This window comes from Eptatretus burgeri, chromosome 8, assembly GCF_056783735.1.
Source record: "Eptatretus burgeri isolate ZD-2024b chromosome 8, Ebu_testis_v1, whole genome shotgun sequence".
In the NCBI taxonomy this organism is placed as follows: domain Eukaryota; kingdom Metazoa; phylum Chordata; class Myxini; order Myxiniformes; family Myxinidae; genus Eptatretus; species Eptatretus burgeri.
In genome coordinates this window covers 100,371,067-100,383,161 of record NC_140968.1, presented here as the reverse complement: position 1 = coordinate 100,383,161, position 12,095 = coordinate 100,371,067, and the positions used below count along the sequence as shown (strand labels likewise).

The 12,095-nt window shown below is 51.9% G+C and overlaps 1 protein-coding gene across 5 annotated transcripts in view; it reads left to right on the top strand.

Moving 5' to 3' along the window:
• The window catches only part of USP37 (ubiquitin specific peptidase 37), a 118,456-nt gene extending 107,658 nt beyond the window's left edge, over positions 1-10,798 (top strand). For all 5 annotated transcript variants that reach the window (XM_085893256.1, XM_085893255.1, XM_085893253.1 and 2 more), the window contains 2 exons: positions 9,125-9,263; positions 10,386-10,798. In XM_085893256.1, coding sequence (XP_085749382.1) covers positions 9,125-9,263; positions 10,386-10,422 — 176 coding nt within the window. In that variant the 3' untranslated portion in view covers positions 10,423-10,798. The remainder of the gene's footprint in view (positions 1-9,124; positions 9,264-10,385) is intronic.
• Positions 10,799-12,095: the final 1,297 nt, after the last annotated feature.

Genomic DNA, 12,095 nt, shown 5'->3' with positions numbered 1-12,095 from the left:
AATCGCGGCACGTCGCCCACCGGACGGACAATCCAGTCGTGACCCTCTCGGACTAACGCCGGGAACCAGTCACGGGTGGACCTTTCGGTCTCACCGCGATCGAGCCAATCAGCCCCCGCGTGGGATAGGGTTGCTCGCCAAATTCGACCTACCTAAGTACCCACGCGGAGGGTAGACCGGGCGATCGCACCTCGCCGCAGGTCGACTTCGGACACGGGCCACTTAAGCGACCCGTTCCGTACTATCGGGATAACCGAGCGGTGTTATCGTCGACCTCGACGGTTCGATTAATTATCGGGCGTATTCAGCCCACTACCAACCCTTTACGTGAAGCAAGATGAGGATTCAATGAAGGAAATGACGAAGCGAAGCGGGAAACAGTTCAACACAAAGCACATTTATTCGCGGCACACGGGAAGCACACATATACAATTCCACCAAATGCACACAGAAAAGAAAAACACAATGCAATTTACACAAAAAGCAAATGTAAAAGCGAAAACACAATGCAGAGCTAATACCGACTACCGAGCACACGGCAACACTTATACAATTTTACTTCACAGACGGCGCCGACAACACATACCCAAAACCAAGGAAAAAATACCCTCAAGGATGAGGCGGGCCTGAGGCCGAGACCGGGTCGGGCCTACCCGTCTGGTGATGAGACGCGGAGCGGCGATGGTGCCTCAACTCCGCGGGCCTCGCGGGCAGTGTCTGGTAGGGGGTGGAAAAGGGGCCCCCTTGGTCGCACTATTTCTCAGCGCGGGGGGAAACAGGAGGGGGTTGCTGATGCTCGGGGTATAGAGGATTTTTATTGCCCCGCGACGAGCGTCTCCACCTCGGCCAGGTCGCGCAGTAGGCCTCCCTGGGGTGCAGCTCCCTGCACGACGCGAGCACCCCCTCGTCTGCCCTCGCCGCCTCTCCACAGCTCCGTCCCCTCCGTTCCGACTCCAACGCACACGACGACCAGCTCCTTCCACCGCCCGCGAAGTCTTGACTCTCTGTTCCCTCTCGACTCTCCTACTCTCCTACTCTCTCTCACTTACTCTCTGGACTTACGAACACGGTCGCTTTTTATCAGCCCCGTAGCTTCGCCCTCTCATCTTTGACCCCCTCCCTTCGACCTTTCACCTCGCTCCCCATTGGCCCGAGAAAAAGTGGGCGTGAATGCTTTTTGATCCATAAATTTGCATATATCGATCGCCCTCCAACGCCCTGGGGGCGGGGCCAATTCGCCCCTCGCTCACCGATTGGACGGCAAAAAGTGGGCGTGTGTCGTTTTTGATCCGTTTTTTGAAGCACAAAATCCGTGATTTTGTACACGCTGTTCGGCGCGCGCCCTGCACGAGTCCAACACCGGTACCCACAGGCGGCGCAAGAACGGTGGCGATGCGACGGTTGCGAGGTGTGACGTGAAGGTCGTGGCGGTTGTGGTGAAGCGGTGGTTGGTGGTGGTAACAATGGCGGTTGGTCCAAATTAAAGATAGTAAAAGAAAAACGGCTATCCTGAAGAGTCGCAGCACGCATAAATGACATGTATTCCCACTAGACAACGGGTTTGGGCCTAACTACACATGTACTTACCGAGATACCTCACCTAAGGGACCTGAATGGTGGTTTGCGAATCTGGTAACCACAACACTACCCCCTCCCCTTTTTACAGACTCGTCCCGAGTCGTCAAATTTTTGTGTGCCATCATGTGTAGTTTTCCCCTAGTAAATTTTACCTACGGATCCCTGAGTGCGACATTCATGGTATTCGTGTCCCCAAAATAAATAACCTGAGGGCTGCGTAACTATCTAAACAAACTCACTCACACGGACGACTTAAATAAAATTGCCGGCGCTAGACAGACATGCCGGGGGGCGCACTCATATTTACAGTACATCTTAACCTTAACTTACAAATTTTACACTAAACCATGGCCCAGGATCATTGAACTCTGCAAAAAGAAAGCAGTTAGCAGGGAGCCAGGCTGCCCGCATGCAGTCTCTGGCTCAAACAATGCAGGTGACAGGGAACGTGGCTGGCTGCTCACACGCAGTCCAAGGCCTTCCCTTTTGAACTGAACGCAGTGAACCACAACGGTGCATGGGCTGCACAAACGCAGTCTCCGTGCCAGCTCAAGTGGCACACGCAATGAGCACAACGAATGGATGGATGAACACAACATGGTGCACGGGCCGCCACTGCAGGCCCGTGTTGTAGCTGCCAACTGGGCAGTTCTCGCAGCTTGCAAACTGTTGCTTTTACGATCCTGGCGCACATGGAAATGAACAGGGGGTGGGGGGCAAAGCAAAAATTGAATGGGGCTGGTGAACGTGGGCAGTGGGCATGGCATGGCAAAGGTGGCAGGCAAACACAGCCCGCAGAAGAAGGCCCCCGCAGGCAAACACAGCCGGCAGATGAACTGGCCGGCACAGGCCTTGAAGAAAAAACAGCCAGCCGGCAGATGAAGTGGGCCGGCACAGGCCTTGCAGCACAGCAGCTGCAGATGAAGTTGGCCGGCCTCCGCCCCGAAGCAAAACACGGCCAGCCGATGAAGTTGGCCAGCCTCTGCCGTTCAATGGAGGTTGGTGGAGGGAGTGCGGTGGTGCTGGCCACTTGGAAGGCGGGCTCGGACCTACCTACCTGTCTCCCTCCCACCTATCGCCTTTGCCTGTCACTGTACATACCCACTCCCTTAATTTGTCAAACCCCAATTTAGCCCCAACTTAAATTTTTTTTTTTTTTTTTTACTTCCCCACTATAAATCGTCCCCTAACCCCCTTTATCGTCCTTGTTCGGCTAACCCATCCTGTCACCTCGCCTACTCCCAACCCCTACGTTCCCTTCCCGGAGGGGAACAAGGGAGAGCTAGCGTCCTGTGTCGAGGCCCAACGAAGCCTCAGAATGGCCTCTCCAGAGTTCGGCGATCTATAACCAAAGTGGGTCCAGCGGCCCACAACGAGAGCGAGGGGATGGATGGTGCGGAGGGGTACATCTCCTAATCTATCCTAACCATTTAACTGTTAAACTACCCCGGGGCTTTCAACAAGCGCCTCTCGCTTAAACTATTGGTTCTATAAACCCAGATTCCCGTCGCCTGTGTTGGTGTCCTCACAATTTCGGGCCTCGCCCCCCAATTTTCTCTCCGTGCCCTCACACGGTCTCCTGGCTGGGACACGTGGCTCCCTTTGGCAGGCACGACCCTCTGCCGAATCTCCCGCTATGGCACCCCCGGGCACTACACTGCCTCCGAGCCTACCAGCTCCCTAACACCGGGGAGTGCCCCCCATGGCACCTCCCCTGAAACGCACACGTGGCAGGCCGGCCTCCCGGGCCCCTTTCCGAGGGTCACCCGTGCCCACAACACTGCCCACGCGGCTAATGGCGCCCCGGGCCCCCGCACCAAGCAGGCGCACCCGTGCCCACTACTCTATCCCGGCCCCCCATGGGCCCATGGCCTACCGCGGCCGACTAGCCTGATGCCCGGGGTACCCACTCAGCGATACTCACCTTTCGCAGCCACGCTCCCAAGCCTGTCAACAGGGCTCCTGCACCCCTCCAAATGGGTTTCGAGCCTACATTCCCACCAACAGCAAAACGACCTCCATTTTGTAAATTTGACTAACCCCCTAACTCACTTTATACTGACCCCGGGGTCCCTTGGGCGGGAGTCACTCCTCCCCCCAATCACTCATCGCACCATGCATTCCCCATTCACTCCATACACACAGACCCGCTGGCCTCACTCACTCAACAAGTGCTCACCTCACAACTCACCAACTCTTCAACACACACACCACTGAACTCTGCCATCCTTCTAACTACATCCCCTAACTAACTCGTGCTCCCACGTCGTCCCTTAAACTATAGCACGTTCCTTTTAACACTATGTAGCTAAACTACGTCCCCGCTACACATCCACAAGTCTGTCTCTGTCTCCAAATCATAAATTCATTTTATTTTCCAACCTAAAGCTCACTAAATCCCTCTACCTAATCCATTCCACGGACTCCATGAGGACTTACCCCTGCCCCATGAAGTCGGTCTAACTAAGCTAACCCTTCCCCCGAACTAGTTTTCATCCTGTGCCCAGGTAAGGGGGTCTTCCACCCCTTGCCCAGGAATCCTGTGCACCCGAAAGTGAGGCTTGCTTTTTTTTTTTTTTTTTTTCTTTACATGCGCAGCGCCAGCGCGGCAACTCGCGCACTTTACACCTGCCCGTGACGTCATGCAGCTGCACGTGTTCCTCGTCCCTCCTTGGACGGTACCATCCGGCAGAGATACCCCTCCTGCCGGATTCCAACCACACGTGCAGCCATGACGTCACCGTGCGCAAAAAAAAAACACAAGCCCCACGTCTCGAGGGGTTCCCCACGTGAACACATGTGCTTTGCCCGTTGGAGCTTAACACACACGATCGCGTGGAGAACCCATCCGGTCCAAATCCGTTATCCTGCCTAAACTTTGTCCGTCCGCGGGATCGGCAAATCCACCGCGTGCGTTTCCGGACCGGGACTTCACTCTCGCAAGCGAGCACGTGGCGGTCTCGTGCGTTGCACAGCACGAACCTCGTGCTCACTGCTGGGTGAACCCGGCACGGTCCCCGAAACAACTACAGCCGCTACCCGGCTTTCTTTCTTCTGTCGCCGTCTCCGTCTCCATTCCACACACGCATACCTGCGTGTTACGACGCACACAGTCCACTCCATCACATTCACACCGGGAGACGCGGCTGCGTGCTCCCGCATGCCAACCGACATCTCCCTCACATACCGCTCTCTCACACACACGGTCTCCCTTGCACACAGCGACCTTGCACACGGCCGTTCACTCACGCGTACGGGGGCACTCACCCGCGGTGCCTCACTCGCACTCCGTGCCTCACTCACACACGCGAGGGCACTCACCCGCGGTGCCTCACTCACACACACGGCGACACTCATACACGGTGCCTCATCCACACACGCGGGGGCACTCAACCGCGGTGTCTCATCCATACTCCGTGCCTCACTCACACATACGGGGGAACTCACCCGCGGTGCCTCACCCACACACGCGGGGGCACTCAACCGCGGTGCCTCATCCACACACACGGCCTCTTCCACACACGGTGCCTCATCCACGCACGGCGTGCTGGGAAGCACGTACTCTGGCACAATCGCCACCTCACCACTCACACACGGGGTCGCTGCCACACACGGGGACGCACTCACGCCTTGCACCACACACACAGGGACAACCACTCTGGGGATTTGTGTCCCCACAAGGGTCTCCGGGGCCTCTATACCCCCCAAGCTCTCCGTGCACCCGTCCACAGCACCCGTCCCCTCAACCTCGCAAAGCACGACCGAACTCACCTGGTCGTGACTCGCCTCAAGGGGGCATACTCCCTCCCCTCGTTCCTGGAGGAGGCCATCCAGGTGCTCGCACTGGGTCCCTACACGCTCCGCGAGCTCAACCCCATTATCCTCCACTACCTCCGTGTGTGTGTGTGCGTCACTTACCCCGTCCAATTCACCCTCTATCTCCCGTGTCTCAACTATTATTATTTCCTTTGTCGTCACCTCGTGTCTCGTCTCACACGTTTTGGTCTCCCCATTTAATTTTTCCCTTTTGGTCACCGTCGATTCCTCTGTCACGACCCTCGCCGAACACGCCCCCCGAATTATTTTTTTACCCGCCTCCACCGCGGGCCTGTCAGCCGTTGCACCCCCTTCCAGCTCGTTTGCTCCCACACGTGGAGTCACCATTCCCAGCTCCCTGGTCACGGCCTTCATGCCCGCCTGCAGGCATCGGCCCATGTTCTGCGTCTCACCCCGTAGCTCTTTCATTTCTTTTTTTATGTTTGTTTCCATTCCGTTCATTTGTTGTGTATTCGCATCCATCTTTTCGTTCATTTGTTTGTTCATGCCTTTTATTTCGTTTTTCATATTCGCTTCCATCTTTTCGATCATTTCCGCATTCATCTTTTGTGTATTCGCATCCATCTTTTCGTTCATTTGTTTGTTCATGTTCGCAATCATCTTCGCTGTCGTTTCCGCATACATTTTTGCCAGCATGGTGAATAGCTGGGTCATGTCGGGTGCGCTTGGGTGAGCCGTTTCGGCAGGGGTCGGGGAAGGGTTTTGGTGGAGAGGGGGGGGGGGAGGTGTCATGCACTGCGGCCGCTGCCGCACCCATTTCGGGCTCTGGGTTCAGTTGGGCGAGTCCGTGTTCCTGCACAATCAACATTTCCTGCTCGGGGATTCCATCCTGGACCATGGATCCTACACATTCTACATCCATTTCTAATACCCCCGGCTCCCGCTCGCCTTGAGACGCCATCTTGCTTCTCTGAAAGGGTTAATTTAGCTCGCTCGTAATTTGGAGGGAATCGGGGGTCGCTTCTCTCACCCCTGGACCGATTCCCGTGAATTTAATTGGAGACAGGAGAGCCCGTTTTCCTGTTCTCAGATACCAGTGCCGCGAGGAGGGCGATGAATTTGTATCCCACTTCTGACACCAGTGTTGCGGATTTCGCGCCCGCCGGCGTGCGAACGGCCACGTAACTCGAATCGCGGCACGTCGCCCACCGGACGGACAATCCAGTCGTGACCCTCTCGGACTAACGCCGGGAACCAGTCACGGGTGGACCTTTCGGTCTCACCGCGATCGAGCCAATCAGCCCCCGCGTGGGATAGGGTTGCTCGCCAAATTCGACCTACCTAAGTACCCACGCGGAGGGTAGACCGGGCGATCGCACCTCGCCGCAGGTCGACTTCGGACACGGGCCACTTAAGCGACCCGTTCCGTACTATCGGGATAACCGAGCGGTGTTATCGTCGACCTCGACGGTTCGATTAATTATCGGGCGTATTCAGCCCACTACCAACCCTTTACGTGAAGCAAGATGAGGATTCAATGAAGGAAATGACGAAGCGAAGCGGGAAACAGTTCAACACAAAGCACATTTATTCGCGGCACACGGGAAGCACACATATACAATTCCACCAAATGCACACAGAAAAGAAAAACACAATGCAATTTACACAAAAAGCAAATGTAAAAGCGAAAACACAATGCAGAGCTAATACCGACTACCGAGCACACGGCAACACTTATACAATTTTACTTCACAGATGGCGCCGACAACACATACCCAAAACCAAGGAAAAAATACCCTCAAGGATGAGGCGGGCCTGAGGCCGAGACCGGGTCGGGCCTACCCGTCTGGTGATGAGACGCGGAGCGGCGATGGTGCCTCAACTCCGCGGGCCTCGCGGGCAGTGTCTGGTAGGGGGTGGAAAAGGGGCCCCCTTGGTCGCACTATCTCAGCGCGGGGGGAAACAGGAGGGGGTTGCTGATGCTCGGGGTATAGAGGATTTTTATTGCTCCGCGACGAGCGTCTCCACCTCGGCCAGGTCGCGCTGTAGGCCTCCCTGGGGTGCAGCTCCCTGCACGACGCGAGCACCCCCTCGTCTGCCCTCGCCGCCTCTCCACAGCTCCGTCCCCTCCGTTCCGACTCCAACGCACACGACGACCAGCTCCTTCCACCGCCCGCGAAGTCTTGACTCTCTGTTCCCTCTCGACTCTCCTACTCTCCTACTCTCTCTCACTTACTCTCTGGACTGACGAACACGGTCGCTTTTTATCAGCCCCGTAGCTTCGCCCTCTCATCTTTGACCCCCTCCCTTCGACCTTTCACCTCGCTCCCCATTGGCCCGAGAAAAAGTGGGCGTGAATGCTTTTTGATCCATAAATTTGCATATATCGATCGCCCTCCAACGCCCTGGGGCGGGGCCACCCGCCCTCGCTCACCGATTGGACGGCAAAAAGTGGGCGTGTGTCGTTTTTGATCCGTTTTTGAAGCACAAAATCCGTGATTTTGTACACGCTGTTCGGCGCGCGCCCTGCACGAGTCCAACACCGGTACCCACAGGCGGCGCAAGAACGGTGGCGATGCGACGGTTGCGAGGTGTGACGTGAAGGTCGTGGCGGTTGTGGTGAAGCGGTGGTTGGTGGTGGTAACAATGGCGGTTGGTCCAAATTAAAGATAGTAAAAGAAAAACGGCTATCCTGAAGAGTCGCAGCACGCATAAATGACATGTATTCCCACTAGACAACGGGTTTGGGCCTAACTACACATGTACTTACCGAGATACCTCACCTAAGGGACCTGAATGGTGGTTTGCGAATCTGGTAACCACAACAATATTATTTCCTGTGGGAAACTATGCCCGACATTAATGAAGAAAACGTTTTTTTTTTCTGTGGAATCCGACATCGAAATGCAAACCTTTGTCCAAACTCGAAGAAAGTTCAAGAGAGACTTTAATTGCAGAGACGCCCCATGCAAAGAGAATATTCATATGGATGAATACATTTTGAGAACAAGGAACTATGCATAACTTGATATCATAAGTCAATAGAGAGACCAAGTCTTTCTGGATTCCCTTCGCTGAGAACTCCAGAGATCATTGAGAGGGTCAGCCAGTCGGAAACAGTCCAGAAAAGTCACTTCACCATCGCAGCCAAGAACTTGGACTGAGAGTGTGAAGTCTCAAGAGGATTCTCCATGATGAGAATAAACTTTATCTGCGAGTAATGATTGGGCAGCCCCTTGCACGATAAATGAGTCCCGTGATTGAATGACGAGCCACTTCAGTGAGAGAGTGTTTGGCCGATGCTTCAGTGTCGAGTGGTCTCCAGATTCCCCTTATTTGAGGCCACTAGATTTTTACCTTTGTGGATTTCTCAGACAATATGTACAGTGATAATCATGGAAGCATCTTTGAGCTGAAACAAGCAATCACAGAGAAAGTTCGGTCCACCCCACTTGCTGAAAGTCAGCGCGTAATAAACAACTTCACCCGTCGTGCTCAAATCTGCACTCAGGGCAGAGTGGACTTTTGGATCATGTGATCAACTGAGTGCCAAACTCGTCTTGCAAGTTACAGTTCTGATATTTGGTACATTTGTGTCACACAAAATGTTGAAGTTTTATGCAATTCACAAAAAAACTGAATATAGTAGTATTGTAGATTTAAAAAAAAATTATTAGTTTTTTTTTGGCACACCCTGTCGTTTCCCAACCTCAATTTTCCACTGGAATGTCACATAAATTCCAACAAGAAGTGTGCTGTACTCTTTCAGGTCACTACATCACCGATGCGCTGGACGTGAAGAAACGAGCCTGGTTTACGTACGATGACACCAACGTCGTAAGCATTTCTGAGCCGGCTGTTCGTGTGATGAGGGAGAGGAACGGATACATCTTCTTTTACATGCACAAGTAGGTGGTTTAAGTGTAATTTTAGTGAAACAGCTTTACTGCTTTGTTCTAAATAGGTGTTACGAACATGTTGAAAAGGTATGTTAGATTTGTGTGCATGCCGTATATGCATGTTATAGATACGTGGACCTACCTATCCCTACGTGAACTGTTTTGTGTGCAAACCAGACTCTGTGGTGTAATGGTTAGAATGTCTTCTGGGAGGTCGGTGGTTCAAACCTTGGCCGAGTCGTTGCAAAGACTTTTTCATTGTTCTTGCTGCTTCCTTGCTTGACGTTCAGCATTTTAAAAGTATAGAGCATCGATAATCCCCAGAGGTTGGCATCCATGGGGAGGAGGAAATTCCTCCTTAGGAAATGCCCTGCTGAGTACTGTGAGAAAGGTGGTGCCATTGTTGGGATGTCACTGGCACCCAGAGTACCCAGGAAGTGACAGTGCTCCGTGTGTGTGTGTGTGTGACTGACTGACTGACTGACTGAGTCAGTGTGTCAGCCCAACTATGAGCCCTCGATCCTGTTTAAGAGAAAAGAAGAAAAAAAAGTTTATTTGTGTGTGATTTCTATCAATCAGCCATGGTTGTGGACCGACTGTTTGGAGAGGTCCTTAGTTGAAAGGGTCAAAACCCTATTTGAGTGGTGCCCAGCTGATGATGTGGCAGTTGGAACACCTACCAATTGTTCACAAGTCGATAAGTTCTTAGTTTAGGTGAGCAACTGTGATGTTTGCAACTAAGACAAGTTTTATATCAGATTGTGTGGAATTAGCGTCATTTAAAACGTCCTTGAAATGTGTGTGCGCATTGCGTGCGTGTTTTGTTTTTTCCTCTTCGAGCCTTCGGCCTTGTAAATGAAAAATAAATGTGATTGTGCCAAAATTATTGATAAATTCCCATTGTATTTGGCATTAAAAATGTTCTTTCCAAACCTCCTCGTATCCTGAATCGATGAACGGTTTACTCGAGGGGAAGGTTATCCTTTTGCTGAGCTTGGTTCCTCTCATCCTTTATTCCATTAGCATGATTCTGGATGAAAGAGTGACCATTGTGCAATCGTCTTTAACTGCAGATGGAATTTCCATTTGGTGATGAGTTTGCAGTCTTTCATCCTGTGCTTCCATTTGCAGAGAAATCTTGGAGCAACTTCAAGATGTCTCGTTGTGATGCCTGCTTATCCGGCAACCCATTCGAGTCGTGTGTCCCTGCCATCCTCATGCTCGAGTCTCCTCTATCTTGAGGAGTTTCCTTTCAGTGATCTAATCCTGGAAGGTTGGTGTGGAAGGCTTACACTTCAAAGCTAAGAGTTTGCATTATTTTGTTCCATTAATCCATGATTGTGTTGTTGGTCCACTGTAATAAAGGCAACATTTATCATCTGGTTTTGTTAATAAGTACAACTTGCTCTTTTGGCCTTTTATTCTGCTAATCTGCTGTACAGAAGCAAGGTTTGTTTTTCAGAAGTATGGTTTGTACAGGTAATTTAAAGCATTGTGTGAATGTGAGCTTGAAATCCATGTAAATAAATAAATGCTCAGTTTGAGTTGGTCTTTGTGCGTTAAGTGATTGAGGATTTCCAACTTGACCTCCACTCCACCCTTCCCTCATGATAGCTCCAAACTTTTGCAAAGTGTTTTTTTCTATGCAATGGAAGAGCATGCAAGAGCGAGGAGACCGAGGGCAAAAAGGCAGTGACCCTAATTGTTGGGCCGCAGGTACAGGGCCACAAGAACATCCTTATCGCACCACTTTCCTTCATATTCAGCTGGGGGCAACTTCAGGACTTTTCTCCTCACATGGATGCCAAACTATGGTGTTTGTCCATGCTCTATCCTATAAATGCTGGCCATTGAGTGAGGAAGACGCAGCACATACTCTGGTTTTGTACGACTCGGTTTTGTATAACTTGTACTTATGAACAAAACTTGTACAAAACAAAAATAACTTGTACTTACCTCTTTAGTACAACTCGGCCAGGGTTGGAATTGAATCAGTGACTTACCACACATGGGACACACTTTTTTTTTTCTTTTCTTTTTTTTAAATACAATGTCGAGGCTCGTGGAGGAGTGAGAAAATAAAATGGATGAGGACGTCATAAAATTAAAGGAACCATAGAAAGAGAGGGGGGAACACACCAAAGACAGGGATGAGGGAGACTTGGACAAATAAGGGATGTGTATAAGAATGAGTAGTGGTGGAGAATGCAACAGGTGGACAGGATGGATGTAGAAGCAAACTCGCAGGAAAGAGGTACGTCGGTGGGTGGGGGCTTGGGGTGGGGGGGGGTAACGAGGGTAGAAAAGATCATGGTTTTGGATGGGGGATGATTTGACCTGATGGTGAGTGAACGGCTGTCTTGAAGACCTGGAGGGAAGAATGAGATTGAAGAGGATGTGGAAATTGATTCCACAGGTGGGGAAAAAAAGAGGAACAAATGAGTGGAGGTGAGCAATGATCCTGGAATGTGGGCGTTTCACCAGAAAGGGGTTGATGGTGGACCACATGTGCCATGCAGAAGCCTGGTGTGGGAGGTGGGGGGGGGGGACATTGAAAGAGCAGAGGGTGCAAGACCAAAAAGGAGGCAGTACAAGACAGAGACCACTGACCTGTTGGCGATGTGAAAGGCCCACAGACTCGGCTTCGTCACGGGAGATTTGAATGATCTTGAAGTCCTTTGTTTCCATGGCATCAAGCTGAAAAACAAATGACCTATGACAAAAGGCATTCCAATTGTTAGGTAAAAAGGGTAATGTTACCCAACACCCCTGCCCCAGACACCCCCCTCCTCCCCATCTTTATTCATATTAAAAGGCTGCCATCATAAGCAAGGCTATGGA